Source organism: Frankliniella occidentalis, unplaced genomic scaffold (assembly GCF_000697945.3).
Source record: "Frankliniella occidentalis isolate FOCC.00 unplaced genomic scaffold, Focc_3.1 Scaffold74, whole genome shotgun sequence".
Classification (NCBI taxonomy): Eukaryota; Metazoa; Arthropoda; class Insecta; order Thysanoptera; family Thripidae; genus Frankliniella; species Frankliniella occidentalis.
Genome location: NW_026267204.1, coordinates 1,095,231 through 1,115,373, shown reverse-complemented (window position 1 = coordinate 1,115,373; position 20,143 = coordinate 1,095,231). Strand labels below are relative to the sequence as shown.

The 20,143-nt window shown below is 37.6% G+C and overlaps 3 protein-coding genes across 6 annotated transcripts; 1 reads left to right on the top strand and 2 right to left on the bottom strand.

Moving 5' to 3' along the window:
• Positions 1–7: 7 nt before the first annotated feature.
• Positions 8–13,220, bottom strand: LOC113202574 (brain tumor protein). 3 transcript variants are annotated; one of them, XM_052268674.1, is made up of 15 exons: positions 12,586–13,220; positions 11,566–11,970; positions 11,271–11,450; positions 10,998–11,150; positions 10,684–10,914; positions 10,479–10,579; positions 10,201–10,405; positions 9,647–10,111; positions 9,409–9,562; positions 9,168–9,332; positions 8,894–9,060; positions 8,608–8,801; positions 8,360–8,523; positions 8,040–8,272; positions 8–7,916 (listed from the first exon to the last, which is right to left on the bottom strand). In XM_052268674.1, exons 2-15 carry the CDS (start codon positions 11,818–11,820, stop codon positions 7,812–7,814), a joined length of 2,772 nt encoding a protein of 923 aa, XP_052124634.1. In that variant the 5' UTR covers positions 11,821–11,970; positions 12,586–13,220; the 3' UTR covers positions 8–7,811. The 3 variants fall into 3 exon arrangements, with proteins under 3 accessions (XP_052124634.1, XP_026272650.1, XP_026272648.1); XM_026416865.2 differs by having other exon boundaries at positions 12,688–13,220; XM_026416863.2 differs by having other exon boundaries at positions 12,799–13,220.
• A 1,028-nt stretch (positions 13,221–14,248) lies between these two features.
• On the bottom strand, positions 14,249–17,343 carry LOC113202589 (uncharacterized). 2 transcript variants are annotated; one of them, XM_026416888.2, is made up of 3 exons: positions 17,176–17,343; positions 16,981–17,098; positions 14,249–16,881 (listed from the first exon to the last, which is right to left on the bottom strand). In XM_026416888.2, exons 2-3 carry the CDS (start codon positions 17,071–17,073, stop codon positions 14,413–14,415), a joined length of 2,562 nt encoding a protein of 853 aa, XP_026272673.2. In that variant the 5' UTR covers positions 17,074–17,098; positions 17,176–17,343; the 3' UTR covers positions 14,249–14,412. The 2 variants fall into 2 exon arrangements, with proteins under 2 accessions (XP_026272673.2, XP_026272675.2); XM_026416890.2 differs by having other exon boundaries at positions 17,183–17,327.
• Positions 17,344–17,724: 381 nt separating this feature from the next.
• On the top strand, positions 17,725–20,074 carry LOC113202590 (NKAP family protein CG6066-like). Its single transcript, XM_052268676.1, has 6 exons — positions 17,725–17,906; positions 18,090–18,295; positions 18,442–18,760; positions 18,852–19,309; positions 19,377–19,611; positions 19,705–20,074. The coding sequence occupies exons 1-6, from the start codon at positions 17,873–17,875 to the stop codon at positions 19,731–19,733; spliced, it is 1,281 nt and encodes a 426-aa protein (XP_052124636.1). The 5' UTR covers positions 17,725–17,872; the 3' UTR covers positions 19,734–20,074.
• Positions 20,075–20,143: the final 69 nt, after the last annotated feature.

The following is a 20,143-nucleotide window of genomic DNA, read 5'->3' as shown; positions in this document are numbered from 1 at the left end:
AGGCATGGAACTTGTGAACACTTTATTGTTAAAGAATTGACAATACAAATCAACTGATTATACAGGGGAAGGAAATAATACGACACCCGATATAATAACTACATAGTCACAACTACCTCTGAATAATACAATAAACAAATAAACACTAATAGCAACTGCAATTTAACACGAGCACTTTCATTAACTCGTTTAAAAAAAAAATCAAAATAATCAAAACTATTAAGCTTTAATAAAACGTTTACTTAACACAATGCCGACAATAGTGTCAAAAAAGTCAACAACTTGACAGCACTGTTCAATAAATTTGTTGAGTAAAGCTCTGAAAATATAGACTATGGTGAGAGGAAAAGTGAAGCACAATATAGTCATAACTGGGGGGAGAAAAAACAGTAATATACTCACATAACTAAAGACTAGCATACAAAATCCTTTGGAAAATATTTTTCAAAAGAAATTTTGCACAGCATAACAATGAGCATCTTTCGATATAATAGCCACACTTGGAAAGAAACTGTGCACACATGCTGCAATAAGGTAAATGAACTAAACCAAGCATAGGTTGGGTAATAGTTAAGAAAACTCCTGAGCCTTTGCTGAAATGCAAGAGTTTTGAAAACATCTACAACTCTCACTACTTTTAACAGAAGTTGACAATGTGTAGCATTGTATGTAGAATATGTACATAGGAAACATTCAAGGGCCGACCGTTAATCAAGTCAAGCCTAAGCAAAAGGGAAGTTTTAAAAATATTTGTACTTTAACTGACTACATGATAGTTATTTTTCTGCAAGACAAAAAACCATTGCAAAGAGAGAAAAAGTTGGCAAGACATTTGCCAATACAAGCGAACTATTCATTCATGTCCCCAGAGTTTGTCAACTTTTAACTTGTGCCTCAGCTTCAGTCGCAATAGTATACCATAGAAACAGAAAAATAATAAGTACTTATTAAATAAATGATAAACTGACAAACAAAATAAAAGCTATCAACATTTCCTTTTCATAACATTTGACTAAAGAAAATTCTTGCTTGCTTGGCCACTCAGACGAACAAAATAAGTTTTATGACCCTCAGATCTAGCTTTCCACTGGAATGCATATAGACTGGCGGTCTTTCAGAGTCCCCGTCTTTTGGTAGGATACCACGCTTATATTTACAAAGACTGCACTAAGACCTAGATTAATCATGGACAATATCAAATTGTCATCACTGAAAAAAAAAAGTGTAACTCACAACCTTACACTGAGAAAACCACAACTTTCTATAACATTGTTAAACATATAATGGAATGGATGATGACATAAGAGTAAACAATAAAAGGATAAAGACAACAAAACAAATATTTTGTAAGCACACACGAGAAAAAAAAAAAAAACACCCACGACAAAACAAGATACAACAGAAGAATAATATTGAGTTAAAGTTGAACAATCGAGAGCATATGATAGACAATACAAATTACACAATAAGGACTTATAATGATCTCACTGTACTACAAACAAAACAGCTAAATTTTCATATTGCAATGCAAAAAACACAATAAGTAGAAGAGTAAGCAAATAATTGGTGTTATCAGCCAAAATATTTGTTTAACCTGTCATACAGGGAGGGAAAAAAGAAGGTACCATGTACACAACAGTTAAATGGCAACCTAAAGACCTTGAATATAAGTGTTCTTATAAGAACACACACATGAATAAAAATGATGCTATCAGATTCTTAAAAGGTCATCAAACAAATTCAGAAAATACAGAAACATTAAAAACAAAGCATTTAATGCATTAAAAAATAAAGATATCTTTTATATTGGTAGGATAATATTGAACACGGATCCCAAAAGTTTCAAGGTAAAAGATCTGGAAAAAAAAAAGCAGATATTTCTTTGAAATACAACAATAGCCAGAGGCCATAAACTTAAAACCCTGGTTTCCCACCACAGCAGAAATTGACGTTGCAGATTTCAATGTAACATTGAAACATGTTAATGTCAGCACTGCGTCAGAAGTTTCTTTGAAAGAGAAAAAGCGCACAGCTTTGCTTTCAATAGGCCAATATTATAAAAGCTAGGCTGCATGTCTTTCATTAGGATGACCTCATGAGCACAAAATGACAATTATCCGTCAAAAAAACGTTCCTTTGATGACAAAAACCTTATGAGAGATATACATAACTTAATTCAATTTAAAGACGTAACAGCCCAAGCATTAAATATACTTGGGGAATTGGAATGGTAAGGCCCTCAACATTTTTAATTACTATTAGGATCACAAATTTGTTACTAAACTGATTTGGGCATAATCAGCACAAAAAGGGGAGTAAAAGGGGAGAAGGGAAAAAGCCCAGAAAATTTGGAACACAGTTAAACATGACTTTAAGGAACACATGAAATCACAAATTGACAAAGTGTCAATCGATTTGCATTATTACCTAACATTTACAATTGCAAGGCGTGTTGGTGAAGTAGAGTTTGCAACTCTAGCAATTTTTCTTACATTGCACAATGAATGGTATGCAAGTTGTTAGGAAAAAATAATTATTGAGCAACAATTTTGTAAGGTTATCATGCAAGCTCCTGTGGAGAAGTATCTAGTAGCATCCCAAATGACCTGACTGATATGTTCATCAGATGATGATTTGAACAAAAAAATTATCAATTTGCAATCAAGAGAATCATATTAAGCGTAACTAATTCTTTGAGACAAGTCATTCATTTCACTCAAGAGGGATATCTGAGATTTTTCTAAAAATACAATCACTGAACTTAACATACCGTATCTTTGGTCACATAAGGCAAACTAGTTCCAGACTGCGAACATAATAGAACAAGCTAGGTTTAGATGTTGACATGTTATGAATAGAACCACAACAGTGGAGTAAACTTGACCATAGATGCAGTAGATTCTTTCATAATACATTTGGTAACTCAGTAATTGATCTCAAAATTGGTTGGACACAATTTACTGAAGTTAACAGAGTAAAGCAATTCAAAGCATCATGTCAGTTTAAAACCTAGTTATACCACAAGCACCTGAGAAGCTATAAAATATAAGAGAACCACTTTTCCGGATATTGAGGGGGGGAAAAGTTCTGAAGTTTCAGTCATCACCAAACAAGACACATCAAGCTTTAAAAGTGCCAAGAACTTGATTTCATAACGAAATGCCGTAAAAACTCTACAGGCCTATTTCAACAAAACTATGCCAGTTAAACGTATTCACCCAAGGCAACTTAAGTTTAACATTAAATTTGGCAATAATGGTATAATCAAAGCTCTTCCTTGCACTACTTTATCACCTTCACCACAGATGCATGAATGAACAAATGAAATGTTCCTGGATTTAATGGCACTATCGACCTAGAATTAAATACAATCTTAAGCACAAGGTAAAAAGGGCACTTAAAAATTTTGCAGAGCTTCAACTATTGTTGGCCATGTACAACTACTGACACAACACAGTTGAAGGTTGACGTACGTGATACATGACTGCACTAATACCGGTTAGAGGGCTGAAATCAGATCCAAATGAGATCTTGTAACATAAAAACCCTGCTTGAAAATTGGGAGGAAACGACTAAATTTCGTACTTTTTAATCTGATACTGACATACCAGCTTTTGAGAACAGGAAAGCATTCATCAATACGTTGGGATACAAATGGACAATTCCTTCATGCAGCAGTTTTTTTTTTGTTTGTTTTTTTAGATTTTTTTTGGTTTGCTTTTTCAAAAATAAAAAAAACTGAAATTAAACACTACATAAATTAATCACATTAAAAACTCATGAGTACATAAGATAAATTTACATTATTGGTCATTTGAAGAAAAGTTGTGATATATTGACAGACACACTAAACTATGTGTAACTGCAACAATTTGAAAAATGTGAGGTAAATGACTCTCTTAAGCCATGCTAGCAATACAGCAGCAAGAGGTGAATCTAGCTTAAACAGAGGAAGACGAAGATTACAACACAAAAACGGAATATGCTCATTCCCATCGACAATACCACAGTCTAATTAAGATAGAAACAGTGACAACCTAGGCAACAAGTAAACATTTTAACTATCAGTTCTGATATGTATATTTTAGAATGATTAATTCTTACAGAACTTAAAAAAAAAAAAGAAAAAAAGCAAACAAAGGACTAGGGGAAAAGGTGGTTCCTTTCTTCCATTTCTGTATTTAAAGATACATGTATATCTGATTGAAAGGAGAGTAACACTTGCCTAAAATTGTATGACAATACCTTTCAAGTGGGGTTCTACCTCTAATGAATTCAATGTAAAAGATAAAAGTAGATAGCAGCAAGAGAAAACTAGGAACGCTGAAAAGTGCATTGGTTGCAAGACCAATACCTTCCTCCAGCCATGTTAGTATTTGAAGTTTTACCTCGCTTTGGCATTTCCTAAGAACATCAAGTGTGCAAGGGATTGCTTCCTCCAGTGCACTCAAAATGTAGGAAATAATCATTACCCTGTTAGTTTCTTATAAAGAATTTTAACCCAAATATACAAATATGAAAACAACCTCTGTGGAATACCTCTTTAAGTGATGATGCAAGCAATAAATTACAGTTAACTTTCCTAAATTGAAACCTGGGGCGTGTAAACCCAATTTCACTAGCTGTGTAGAATTGGGGAAAAGGGGTGACCCTGAAAGTTGTGACTTTCTGACCAATAACTGTAAGCATAGGCTAGTAACTTTAGTATTGAACAATTCTAGACTCGCATTTTCAAAGATTGTTACCGGAAAGGCAGATGTAGAATGTGGTAATTGAAATACTGATACTTTTTTGGGAGTTACTAATGACGCCCCAGGAAAAAATGGAATTACAAGATAGGACAATGACAAGAAGCATTTCACCATCACCAGCAGATGCCTCAGACTCAAGACAAAATTTTTGAGCTTTTTTTTATAAGAAAAAGTCATACATACCTAATATAAAAACAACCATAGCAAATAAGGTTAAGCACTTTAAGGGGTCCAAAATTAGTTGCTGGAGAACTGTTATTAAAAGCTTCTTTGAAAATCACAGATGCTTTGATCTTGAGTAAGAAACTAGTACTCAATACAGAAGCGTCAACTCTGAACTTGGTCCTACCTTCTGTCAAGGATTTACCGAAATGACTGGCACTCATTACATCATTTAAAAAACAATTAGTGGTACATATGGTGTACCTGCATAATTTATGTTCTAAAAAGAAAATACGTCAAAATGGGAACATATTTCTTGCATAAAATGTTAAGTTACAATGCAGGTTTAACTAATAAAGCAAACACTGCAAAACCTGAGAAGCATTTAAAAGGCAAATAGAAGATTTTTTAAGGAATTTCTATAAATTAGAAGTAAATAGTAGCCACGGAGTTTCATACTTTTGAATAAAATTTCTCTCATCACAAAAAGAAGTTATTTTTTCTTAAACCACGCTTACAAAGCTACATAGTACTTAATAACAATCAATCACAATAGTTCCATAATCTATCTCTTCACATGAATACCGAGAAAAGTTATCAATTTAGAAAGATTTCAATAGAAATAATTTAGAGCGCAAAGTATTTTTCAAACAAAACTAAAGTGAAATCCTAAAAAAAAAAATTAAAAAAAGAATTGTCAATCTTATTAATTAACAATGCAGTACACCTAGAGTAAAATCCAGGTTAGTCCTACTTTAATTATCACAGGATGTCACATCAAAAAAAGGTCAGATAAAATAGATTTCCTAATCTCCAATTAAAAGATGCCTGCTGAGGTTTAAAAACTTACATTCATAGCAAATAGACAATGAAAACGTCCAATATATGGGAGGAAACAAGTCAGTGCCAGAATTCATCAAAACCTTTGGACTCATATGAAAATGTGAACCAGAGATTCCCCATTCTTGCTCTTGAGCAAGTAGCTATGGAAGCCTGAACAACAGCCATATGATATGATGTCAATAAATTCTTCATACAAGACTTGACCAGTAAGAAGTGCGAGAATAGTACAACACTGACAATGACATGACTCATGTTATATTCAGTGTGAGTCGATAGCCTGGTAACACTGTACTATTGAGATAAGTCTCTGAATGAGAATATTATTTCAGAATTCTTGATTGGCAAATATTAGAGATCTATTCCATTCCATCAGGTACAGACGTCTGTTGGGCAAATTTTAAAATTGTAACCGTAACTTTCCTTTAACAGAGATGAACATTTCATTAGAGAGATGCAGAGTTGGAAAAAATGGTTAAAGCTACATGCTGGATTCACCTACAAGGAATGCTAAGTTTCATTAAACCAGATAGAGAATAGTGCCAGCAAAAATTAAACAGACTTTCAACCTCAACATGTATACTCTTACTCTTAAGTCATCACTGAAATGTAACTCTATAAAATGACCGGTATATGATACTGATCCTTGCAGATTCTTCAATATTGAATTAGCACATAAATCTTACTTCTAATAAACTTTAAAGATACAGAATAGTTCAGCTTGTACCCTACAGTCAGTTTATTGCTATATTTAGTAAATAAGAGTGTAAGCAGTACGGATTTAAATACTAGTACCCCACACTACATAACAATTTTTTTTTCTTTTTCGTTTTCACAAATATTTTCAGTTTTCTATAACTTAAAGATAGATACTTTTCCTCATGTTAATAGATAAAGATGTATGTTTGTAAAACTATATGTACACACAAGGATTTGGTGTGAGTACACACACACACATTCATGAGAATATATAAACTAGTGAATTTGCAACAATTTGCACCATGAAGATAAAAAGAAAACAATACCATTGATCATAAAATATGACAAAAGACACATCAATACAGGTGCTATCCTATTTCTAAAATACCTTCTCGCAGCACATAAAGTACTTTCAAAAATACACTCTCCAGTAGAACTCTCAATCAGAAATACTCAACTAAAATGGCACTTCATCAAGCATACGCTATTTATACAGAACATGAATGCTCACTTAAATCAGTGCATTCTGTTAAATAATATTTCAAAACAGTATCACAATATAGATGCATATGTTTGAAAATTGGAGCTGGCATGAGTATGAAAGAACTAGATATTAATAATATAAGAACCTTCATGTTGTCTCTTCCCACTGACTGTTGAATGTGGTGACTCAGACCACACAAGCAGAGCTAAATACATGGTTCTGCATAGAATAGAAAGTCACACAAAAATTTAAAAGGAAAAAAAATGGCAGTACATGTATAAAGAGTTACAAGAAATTGTTTTCACATAACTTCCCACAACATTAAAACAAACTTAATCAAAATTAGTTTCAATAAAAACAAGAAAATAAAATCATCAGTCTTCATCATATGGTTAGAAGTACAATTGGTTTAAATCCCTATAATGAAACATGTCTGACTGTTTGGGAAGAACCAACATCTTTTTTTTCTTTTCAACATTTTTTTTTCCATTATTTTCGCCTGTAGGAACCAGACCGGTCTAAAAATAGATAAAGAAAATTCTTCTGCATCATAACTGATGACATTTAAAAACAAACTGTCATACATTTCAACTCATAGACTTAGACAAAACAAGTATTAGCCTAAATGCATATATTGCAAATATTGCTTTAACAGAATTCAAGAAAAATTCAGCATATAAGTCTCAAATTCCAAAGAGTTGAGGTTAACATAATGACTCTTTCTGACTATACCTTAAAATGACTATGAGATCAAGCTAGGTTACGTAACCCTGCCAATACAGAGGTGGTTGTAGACAAACATTTTGCCTACTAATAAGAACCTCAGTTGTATAGTATCTCAGTTTAGATATTTGAGATGAGTAACACAGACTTCTTCAGTTGACATAAAGTGTGTTCAAGACCAACACACAATGGTTGTTCTTTGCAAGGGTGACAACATGACCCTCAGAAGTTATTTTAAGTCCACAGCAACGGGACACCTAAAATAGAAAATTGGTTAAGTTTGGTGAGGTAAACTTTGATATACTGTATAATATGACATCAAAATAAAGGATATGAATCCAGGTTGCTCTTCAGATCAAATAATTTTAAGAGTGGCATACCTTGACATGTGGACATTCAAATTCTGATAACTGCTCCCCATTTTTATTAAAAACAACAACATGGAATCTGTTGCCATGAGAATCACCAACAACAACATCTCCAGCATCAGATACTTCAATACCGTTAGGGTAATGAGTAAGGGGTTCTCGCCCAATGCGGCGCTTGAACTTTCCATCTTCATCGAAAACAACAACAGCATGTCCTTTGAAGTCGCATACATAGAACTCGCGTCCTGAAATGAACATAGTATCAATCATATATAAACAGGAAATGTCAAACTCAGTAATGTTACTTCTAAGTAACACAATATTAAAATTACCAGACACAGTGATGTCTGATGGTTCCATCATGTAATCACTGCAGTTGAACCATGAGTTAATACCACCATTTTCTGAAATAACAAAGACAGTTGGAGAAACACTGTCAACTGCAACAATTTGCCCAGAGGGTGTAACAGCCAAGCCTGCCAATATTTCAATGTATCTGAAAATCAAATGAGGAGTCAAAAAAACAGTAACACATGATTTGGATGAGCACAGAGCAAAGTAAAGCAAATAAAATTCGTACCGAATAGCAATTTTTCTGACAAAGTGGCCATTTTTTGTGAAGATTTGCAAACGAGATCTCTCGTTTCCTCTGTCACAAACAACAAACTTTCCGGAGTTGCGTATGACAGCTACCTTGCGGGGATAGTATAGTTGTCCTTCCTCTTTGCCGGCAACACCAAACTGAAACTTGAACTGGCCAGTTCTGTCAAATACCTAGAGAAAAAGTAAAAACAGAAGTGAAAGTAAAACATAATAAAATGGTACAATAGGTAGAAAATCCATGGGCATTTTGATGAGAGTTGTACCTGAATACGGTGGTTGTTGGTATCAGCCACAACTATGTCTTCATCACAACCAAGGCAAAAGCCATGAGGACTACTGAATTGTCCCTTTCCAGTTCCTACAGAACCAAACTTCAGTCGCACATCCATTGCCATTGGTTTTCCACTGTCCCGATTGGAGGGAAAGCCTCCTAAGACACCACATAAAAATTAATTATGAAAAACAGACAAACAGGCTTGAATTAACTCACTCCATTTAGACTTCCACAGGCTATCTAAGAACTTGCGACAAACTTACCAGAAGGACTTAATATTGGCTCATCTGTCTCAGAAAGGATTGGAAAATTGTTGGCTTTGTCAATCATTGGAGTGGGGGGCAGGCCTAGACTGTTTCTGGGTGGTGATGCTGGTCGAGCAAGCATACCAGGTGGTCCATTCAATGAATCCCCATTCACCATGTCATCTGTCAGAAAAATCACAGTAAGATAAAATACTCAACCATATGACTTTACTCTAATTTAAAGAGCTACAATACATACCATGGTCACTAATGGACATCCCACCCAGTTTAGCAAGAGCTTGCAGATTTTTAAGGGCATGATTTTGGTGCCCAATGGGTCCGGATAGCAGGTCAGTTAAAAGCATGGGTGAAGTAGCATTGGATGATAAGTTTGAGTGTCCATCAATATCAACCTACAACAATAGACAATAAAATACACAATTTTAAAGAAATTACACATTTAAAGGAGAATAGAAAAGAAGAAATTATTTTCTAACCTTATCAGCTAGGTTGGCTAGTTGAGTAAGGTTGTACTCCTGGATGACTGTCAATCCATAATTGGCATTCTGTGAAGTGGACGACATTGGTGGCGACTGAGCTGTAGGCGTTTCTGTTTTCGTGCCTATACCAAACCCTGTGATCTGGCTGATTTCACTGTCATAAGATGAAACTGGGCTGCTGGTCACAGGACTTACATAACCATTCAGAGCAGAAGAAGTGGTTGAAATGAATGCGGATGGGACTCTTCCAGTTCCAATTCTTTCTCCATTGGAAGAAACAGTAGAAAATGTAGGAGAAGGGCTACTCTCTTCCCTAGCTGCTACTGCCTGTGGCACAATTTGAATGTTGGAACTGGGTGGCGGAGGGGGAGGAAATATGCTTGATAGACTTTCACTGTGGTTGTTTAGAAGTGGAGGAACCACATCCACCATATTATTACACTTCAATATGCCAAATGTTGCCTTAAAAAAAAGAAAAGAAGATAGATCATAAGATAAGATAATGAAATGAATATATGATGAACAAAAGAAAGTACTTTAATAAAAATTACCTTAACTGCTGCCTGGAATTTAGAGCTGTCAGTGACAAATTCAATAGAGGTATTCACTTCAGGCTCTGGTGAGGTAGCCAGAATTTTGCGAAGCTGAGTTGAAACCACATTTCTTAAGGAAACAATTTCCACTGTATTTCCTTGCTTCAAAAGACGTGTGGTAAAATTACAGGCATCATCAACTTGGTCCATTGTTTTCTCGACCCTGGAATATGATTAAGTTATGATAATACTGCAAAGAGCGCAAGAAAAACTGAAACAAAATAAGTCACACATACATGTGATGTGAGCCCATAATTTTCAATTCCTTCTGCTTATGAATGGTATTTAATTCTTTCAACAAATCTTCTTGACGCATTTCAAGAAATGCTTTGTAACTCTGGAAACAAATGGTTTAAAATAAATAAAAGAATGTGTATGAAATTTAAGCAGTTATCTGTTCAATACCCTACAGCTAAATGAGTAAAATGTTGTCTATCAAACCTGAAATGTTTCTTTGATCAGGTCTTGAGCTGCATCACGTTGAGCCTGAAGCTCAGTTAAAGCATTGTCCAAATCAGAAGATGCTACTTCAAAAATGCTTGACTTCCTTTTAACTTCAACCATTAGTGTCTCCAGTTCCTCTTGGAATGTGGGTGCTGCTGTGGTGAGGCGCTCATACCGATGTTGAGGAGCAACATGATCAGTTACCATGCAATCATTACAGATTGGAATCTGAAAGCAGGGCAAAAAGTACAGAGTACAGTAGGATAAATATAATTGTCAATATAGTTATTTCAGGAGTGAACTGCACTCACCCTGCAAGAATGACAGTAAAGCTTCAAACATTCAGAACCATGTGATGAGCAGAAAATTGGTTTATGAATGGGAACTAAACCATTGATTTCAGTAGCATTCTGACGCAGTTCTTCAAAAGGAACCACATGGTGATTTTCAAAGCAGCGCATGAACTGAAAAATAATAATTTAATTATCAGGTCTGGCATGTTTTTTTATGAATCATCTTGGTGCTACTTATATACCTTAAAAACAGCAATTCTATTAGAATAAGTGCCAATGAAAAAAATCTACCTGGTGAGCAGAGTTGCAGTGAGAACACAAAAAGTTTGCACAATCAGAACAACGGGATACAGCCACTTCTTTGGTTTTACAGCTGGTACAGACTACAGTCATATCTTGTATAGCACACATGTCTAAAAAGTTGTTCATGACATAATTAGAGGGCAATGATGAAGCACCCTTTTCAGAAACCTGTTTTGATTCAAAGAATAGTGTAAAATTTCAGATTAGAACCTCATTAAAACAAAATGCCAACATGTACGACCAATACTACAACAAAAAATGGGATTTTAATGATCTTCCTTACCATTGTTTCTTGCTGACAAACTGGGCATGACACTGTGTTATCACATCTCTTGAAATCACCAGACTCGTCCACCAATAGTTTGTCAATGCATTCTTCACAAAATGTGTGCAAACAAGAAAGAAGTCTAGGCTTGCATAGTTTCTCCTTGCATATACGACAGGTACACTCCACTTGATGTTTAGGACTAGAATCTTCAAGTGAACCATCAGAGAAGTCATCTCCAAAAGTGTCATCATCATTGGAAAGTAGATCCATTGTAGTTGTGTGTTAGATAGAAAAGACTTCTATCACTTGAAATCAATTAGCGCACATCTGACAACTCACATTAGAGTTTTAATTCAGGTGCCATTCAGCAGGTCAATAAAATAAACTTAACTAGTATGTCTTCGTTGTTAAGATAAAACCCTGGAAACGAGAAGAGGAAAATTCATCAGCCTGCCGCAGAGAGTGCAAATCTAGCTGGAGAAGCAGTTAAAATTGAAAGAAGTGATTAAATACATAAAGAGACAATCAAAGCTGGACCAGCATTCTAATGAAAACTGGACTTCTTAAAATTTTCATAGAAAGGTGGTACTGCTGGCAAACACTGTGTTTATACGTTTTTATTGAATTCCAAAACTTCGACTAATGGTCGGACAAGCTAGTATCCAAGCGGAAATGGAACCAGCGGAAAATAAAGTTTTCCAGCAACATAAAACGGCCAAAAGACTGTCCTATTTTTTCACTCCTCAGTGTTTAGCCGACCTTGGTCAGGAGGTCAGGTTATGTTTGGCCACAGGCTGAGGTGGGGGGCACGGGACGTTGTTCAACACAGCAATTTCGCTCAAGTCCGACACTCGTCCCCACGCACAGGTTGTGCAGTACCTAGGTAAAACTAAACGGGTTCCATCAATCAGAACATGGCATTAAGACGAAGCCCGACGAGTTTAATCTGTCAAAGGAAAACGGGGGAATGTACACTTGGGCACTGACTGCACCTTGCTGTTGGGGGTCATGCTAGAAACGATGAGGGGAATCTACCAATACAATGGGGGATAACTCGATCGACAGGTGTGCGAAAATTGAATTGCGAGACGGCCACAGTGGAGCAAAAGGTCTGCGACATATTTCACTCTCACTTACCGCTGTGGCTTGAGCGGTGAAGTGCGGGGAGTGGGCACGGACCATCAGCGTGATAGGATGCAAGATGGCGCAAGAAAGGAGGCAACCTCTCCTCGTCACCCCAAAGAGTACCTGCGCGCGGCGGGCTTCACGTCGTGCAGCACAGCCACAGCACTTGCGCACGTCGGCGACATTTGACTTAGAGCGCTCCAAATTCACCGAGGGCTCTGCCGGGCAGCAGAGATGCGTAGCTCTTCTGCCTGGATGTGGGTGAGCAGAGAGACGGGGACACAGAAATCGGGACGGGGTATAAAAGTTGGGAGTTGTTACGCCCGTGGATCCTCCGTAGCGATTAGGTAGTCTTATGAACGTCTGGAATAAACCGCCCGCTGCTCAAACATGTTAACAATCGTATTATTGTTGTGGTACTGTCAAATTAAAATAACGTAAGAGCTTCGCGAGGAAAGACGTCAAGAATGAAATGAAAGGGGTCTACTGAAAGCCACCGCCGCGCACAACTTTTCCATCGATTGTTGTAAGCAGGTCTGCCAGCCAACAACATTTTGAATCATGCAGCAGGCAGGGCACTGGACAACCCCCGAACGAACGACCGAAGAATACCGAACGCGTCCTCTACCGTGTTGCCGCATTGCCTCATCCTCACTCCAGGCCTTCAGGGGTCGTCTGCAGTGTTTGTTTCGCCCGTGTTCAAAACTAGCTCTAGTCTGGGACTATAATGGTCGAGCAAGTCCTATTTAATTTACTTTAAAATTCTGGTCATGCAAAATTATTTTCTCTTTCATTGTAAGAAGTATTAAAATAAGCATACAGTCTCCAGTATTTTTCCTGTGATGTACAAAATTGCCTTTTTCACATTTGGACTGAATTTTTGGGCCAGCAAGACCGTCGACATAAGGTCTCAGTTATAGCTTAGTTAGGTACTAGGTAATGACTTCCGAGGCAGAACAAACCAAGCACACCTACCGCCCGTTTCGGAGTCAGCTTGCCGCCTGCAATCACCTGGGTCCCAAGTAAAAAAGGTCAGAACTGGTCAGATCTGGTCAGGTGTAGCCAGATGGTACCAGATCTGGGCTCTCTGGACTATCGTCCAGATAAGAAACCTTTTCTCCAGAACTGGTTACACCTGATCAGATCTGGACCTGATCAACCCAGATCTGGACCTGATTAATCCAGATCTGGCCAGTACGTAACAGATAAGGCCAGATATGAGCAGATCTGGGCCAGGTGTAGCCAGATAACATCTGATATGTCCAGGTTTCGCCAGCTATGGGGGCTAAATAGCGGTTTCAGCCCCCCCCCCCCCCACCAACCACCCACCTATAACATGCCTTGAGCGCGAAAATTTGAAACATAGACGGCATGTTGGAAGCCTGACTCATCTCAATCAAGGCGAATGAGTTTGAATGCTTTAAACATTGCTTGCAAAATGGACAATAGAAAGTTCTTAATTGCACAAACAAGATTAAAAATATAAATACAATGACTAGCAGTATGTTTGTTTTCTTAATTATTTCAAAGAAAATCTTGGGGTCTTCAGGAAGAGTTCAATAAAATAACTGTGTACAGGTTGTATCAAATTTGGCAAGTGCTAAAATTCACTTTAATTAAATGAGTAATGGATGAAATTTTACTTAGAGTAGCTGAGGAAAGAAAAGTACAAAATTTTCAAATGACAGTAAGATAGTCTTTCTAATTACAGAAATTGAGTAAATAAAGTGAATTACATTACAAGGCATGTTCATATCGATTTAACTCTTTACAAACATATTCACCAATTCTGAATACTTTACAAGAAATGCTCGAAAGACGGATAACTGTGAGCACATCAGTTATTTGTACAGGTTTAATATGATTCACAATTAATTGAGTCTCTGTGTGCTGGAAATGTCGATCAGGTTCAACTACTAATTTCTTTACCAGTGCATACAATTCTTGTCCTTTTCTCACATAAAACTGGACAATACCAAAATGCTCTTCTCTCCTCATCTCATAACATATGTGCTTATTGTCTGTTGCTCTCTCCGCAGAATACATTGAAGATGTAAAAATCATTCCTGCAATCTTAGCACGACTGAAATACCGTACATCATCAATATCAGCCAAAGTTTCCACTAGTGCAAGTCTCTCAGCATCTGTTAAAATGATGCCATGCACTGGTGAGAGCATGCTTACTCTTGGGTCCCTTCGAATGTTCTGAGCTTCGTTCATAAGATAGTCTATACTGTTTGTAGCAGTAATTATGTTCAGAGTATTTGTTAGCTCTGTGGTGATGTGGATAGTCCCATGGATAAGTCTACTGAGAACACCATTTAGATTTTCAAATTTAAATGCTGACACAGACCATGGTGCACCCCACCTTCTTGTAACCAGCACAAGATGGGACAGACAATGTAGATTATAGGTCATGGCGGAATATCCATAAAGTTCTTGTGTATCACAAACAAACAATGACAACAAGTGATCGGCTAGATCTAGGTCTTGTGCTGATATTGACTCTTGCAGGAGAATTGACATTCCTAGGACCAAAAGCATCCAATGTTGAAAGTACTTGTCCTTTAAAAATGGCTTAAGAGCTGGAAGAGACACGAAAAGCAGCCATGTCCTCCAGGTCGAGCCTTTGTAAAGCTTCCATTGACTGACATCTGATGGACAGCGACACACCTCATAGGTTCTTCGAAGTTCTTTCAGAAATAATGTCACCAATCTCTTTCTGCGCCCGATATACCAATCAGTGCCAGCACCAGTGAACCAAAGTTTAAAGAACTGTCGCACAACGCCCAGCAGCACCAAATGAAGATAATCCAAAATGATTGATTTTTCTGTGTCACAAGTAGGAATTGATTCTAACAATGAAGTCCCTTTCACTCCCTTAACTATTACATTTTCAGCCTCTGCTCTATCGGCTTGGAGCCTCATAGATTCCTTGGTCCGTAGTGGGCAAGGTTCATCAGGTACAGGATATATTCTTTTTCGTGATCTGGGACCTAATATCAGTTCATCTCCTTCAATTTCACAATTGTGGCAAGAAAATTCTCCATCATGTTGCATAATGTTCTGGAGCTCTCCTCTCACAGGAGCATCAACACTGACAGCTGGAGCAACAACTTGACTGATATGTGCCTCTCCAGTTCTTGGGTGAGTCCACCTGACACCATTCTGTTCAAGTTGTGAGAGGCTTGCAATGAAGGGAGTAAGAAATGTTGTCAGTTTAGGTTTCTTGTCAGCATACCATAATCCTACAACAGTTGTGAATTTGTTTCTCACTTGAGGAGGTACATTACAGATGGTTATTGACAATTCCCAAAGGGATGCTGGGCCACTTCTCCTAACTTTAACACCATCTGTGTTCCACAAAAGAATTAAATCATAACGTCCTGGATATTGGTCCTTGAGCCGTAAGTATTCTTCACTGTTACTCACATCTGATTGAGGTCCATTTTCATGCGCGTCAATTGCATCAGATAATCCTCTTTTCTCAAATAAGTACTTAATAAGAACTCCAAGTGAAAATTCATGAAACTTCACCCTCTCCACTCTACCACAAAGTTGACATGGACCAGGCAGGATGTTGCTCAACTTTCCCAGATAAAAGCCACAGAATCCACATGCCACATGTTCCACAGAGGATGCAGGAGGGATGAAACGAGCAATATTATTTTGTAGAAAGTAATACGTACTTGGGAAAGTATTTCCCCGTGGTAACAAGTTGTGAATTAGTTTGATCAAATCTCGAAGACAACTTTTTGTAATGGCGTGCTTTGAATACAGCTGAAGTACTTGTATTACTGCTTGCCCAGCAGTATGTGGTGATCGTGTAAACAACAACTCCGGCATGAACTCAAAATTTTCCTCATTTCCAATGTTTTCGTTAATGTCACCTCCATTGCCACCATCACCGTCATCGTCATCATCACCGCCATCGTCACCATCACCATCATCACCATCATCACCACCATCATCACCACCATCATCACCATCATCATCACCACCATCATCACCACCATCATCAGCAGCATCATCATCACCTTCAACTCCATCTTCCCCATAATTCTGTTCACCATGATCAGATTCATGTCCTTCGTTGCTGTTTCTGTCATCACCGCTGCTAGTGCTGCTATCAGATGTTGATCCGCTAGCTACACTATGTTGCTCTCTAGCCTGTTTTTCCCATCTCTGCAACGTAGATCGTGGTACCTTGAAGCATAAAGTAGAGACATTGAGATATCAATGAAAACTGTTGGTGGTAATGTTTCTTCAACCATATGTGTCACAGATAATCAATCAAAAAGTCACCTGTCCATGCTTTAACCACTCCTTTCTGATCTGCTTAGGAGGACGTTCACGTTCATCTGCTTCTTCATTCTCACTAGACGAGTTCTGCTCCATTGTTAATTGTTAGGAAGGATAACCTCTGTGGACAAAGTTTACAAGCTTCATAATTATCACAAACCACATATGACAACAAATGCAGAGGAAACGTATATCCACCTCGTACTTCGGAGATCAATCGAAATAACGGTATTTGAAGAAGCACGTATCGTTTTAAGAAATTATATTTCTCGAAAGAACCAGAGAACCTCTCCGTAAATGAATGAAAACTCTGTTTACTGTTTACTAACAGAGAAATACAACTTTCTCATACTCCTGGCCGCCGCAGCATAGGAAGTACTATGGTCCTTCTATCCAAGATTGTGTTTAGAAGAAGCAGCTAAATTGTTTTACTAATGTAATGGAGGCCGCATACAGCCTTTATCTTAACGCGCATTAAAAATGCCTAATTATTCATATACATACATTAACGTGGCACTTTTCTGTGTGAAATATTATGTTCAACAAGTAGGTTGACAACAGTAGTAGTAGCATCTGCCAACGTCTATCTGTACGCTGTGGCTGTGGAGGTCTCTCATAGTTAAATAACATGATTAATATATCATTAAAATTAAAAGAAATAACAACTTAAGTTGTTATCGGAAAATATCCATGATGCATTTTTCAATGAAGTAATACTTTTCAGGGACTAATTTTGGTATTTCACGTTGGTACCGCGCCGTTCCTTTCGTCGCGCCGCCGCGCCGCGCGTTTCTCTCTCCGCCACTCGAAAAGCCGTTACGAAGAGACTTGAGGAAGGAGTAGTCGTGAGTCGCCGTGCAAATTCAAGACTGTTTTCAGAGTTGAATGTCGCAAGATGGGCAGAAATTCGAGTGATTCAGGGGACTCAGGTGCGTACCTTCAAGCAAGCCCGTTTATTGTAATGGAGTGCCACTCCTTGCCTGAAAGAGGTTTTCATGTTGAAATTTGGGTTAGTGCAGTACAGGTGCCTCGCACATCTACAGAAACTGCTTCTATTCCTATGGTGATTTTGAGTGTTAACTAATGTACGATTATGTTACAATTTTTCCAAGACTCGTCCCAAACTACGACTGCGTCGGTGGCTAGCACGATTTCGGAAGCAGGCTCTGAGATCAACAGCAGGCCCAAGCGTACGCGAAAGCGAAAGAAGAACGACGATTCTCTGTTCGAAGAACTGGACGAGAAGTGCCGCAAACAAAGAGAGGCCAAGAAACCAAAGATAAGAGTTCCCAAGAAAGGCAATGCTACAAAGAAGGAGGTTAGTATCTCGATTTATTACGTTCAGATTGAATGATTGAGCAGCATTTTTAACCTACATCAAGTCCATTCAATATCCTTATATTTTGCTATTGTAAGATTTCTGCATGGCTTTTTCATACAATACTGTCTATATTTGCATTCCAGTGTGGTGTGAAACCTAACCCTAGCTCACAGCTTGAGAGACAAGTTGCTCTAGCGAACATTGAGAGGATAAAAAAATTAAAGGACGTCCCCACTTCTACCCCAAAAGTACAACAGGCTACTTCAAGTAAATGCAAATCTCGTGAGACAGACAATTCTCCTAAGCCAGAGATATCTCCCAAGCAATTAGAATCTCCTAAGCAAGTGCAAGAGAGCATTTTGCCTGGCTGCGCAGACGATGAAATGACTCCCCGTAAGAAAAAAATGCAGCAAGAAATATTTAAGTTGCGTTTGCAAATAGCTTCTTCGAATCAGCAAAATGGTATGTATCAAACTTCAAACTGACACAGATGAGTTATATTTTCCCTTATGTTGTACAAATATTATCTGTACTAAATGTTACTTTATTTCAGATGTAGCTAAGGATAGCACTGTACCTGACAATTCAGTTGAAAATGACAATATGGACACAACTCTTGTCCCTGGTGAACAAGATATATACATGGATGCCACACATATTGAAATGAAGGAGTCACGGGAATTACACCCTGTTCTCAAGCCTGAAAGTGGTCAAGAAACTGAGGAGGATGATGTAAAGCCTGTCGAAGAGAAACAAGGAAAGAAAGAGAAGAAGAAATCAAAAAAATCGAAGAAATCGAAGAAAAAAACTAAGAAACACAAGAAAAAGAGCAAGAAAAGCAAGAAGAGTAAGAAGTCTAAAAGAAAGCATTCTAGTAGTAGCAGCAGCTCCTCAGACAGCAGTAGTTCTGATGACACCTCCTGCTCCAGTGAGGACGACAAAACTCTGATAAAGAAAAAAAAAAAGCTAATTAACTACAAACAGCTGCTGCATGCAGAACCAAGTGATGAGGTAATTATTTCCTGGTATTGCTTCTTAACAAGTTAGTATCAACTGTTTAAGTCACGCTTTGTTTCAGGTCCAAGAAATCTTGAAGCATTCTGGGATCTACATGAACACAAGTGCTTTAGCAAAGGCTATGGGGCCAGCGGCAAAGAGCCACTCAAGTGCAGCACGGCTCCTCTGCAAAGGAGTCTTCAAGGAGGAAGTGCTGAGAGAGTGCAGTGTGTTGGGCAATCCTGCGAAAGGACCCTTGGGGAAGCCTGACACACAGCGCTCCAGTCTGTGCCCTGTTGCACTGCAGGCAATCCACAGTAAGTAAACGACAGTCAATACTTGTACCTAAACTAAATTTCTTTTCATGTATAGAGAACTTTCTGCTAACTACTTCTTTTGTTATACTTCAGCTGTCGCCAAAGAAAAAGCAATTGCTTAAGACTTTCAGGTTCTCGAGACTCCTGATCAAACACCCAAATTGGTACGCTGCAGAGTAAACTATGCAGCACCCTTCAAGAAACATTTTTTTTTTTTTTTGTGTGTTTACAAACTCAGTTCCTAATCTTTTAAGTTGTTTGAATCACTCTCTTTAATGGTGATAGTTTCAAGTTGTGATTCTAATTGTGATTTTTTATCATTTTAACTAATGAATCTAGTTATTTATCGATGTGTAATGAATACTAGTCCTTAAAATTGTTTTATGTTCTTTATGATGGTGTTCTTATGATCAAACATTTTATGTGTGAACTTTCCTGTTTTAATAAAACACAAATAATTTCATTTTGTCATATTTTTTCCTCTTTAATCAAACACTCTTCATCTGGCCATGATCTGGCCCAGCTACCCCCC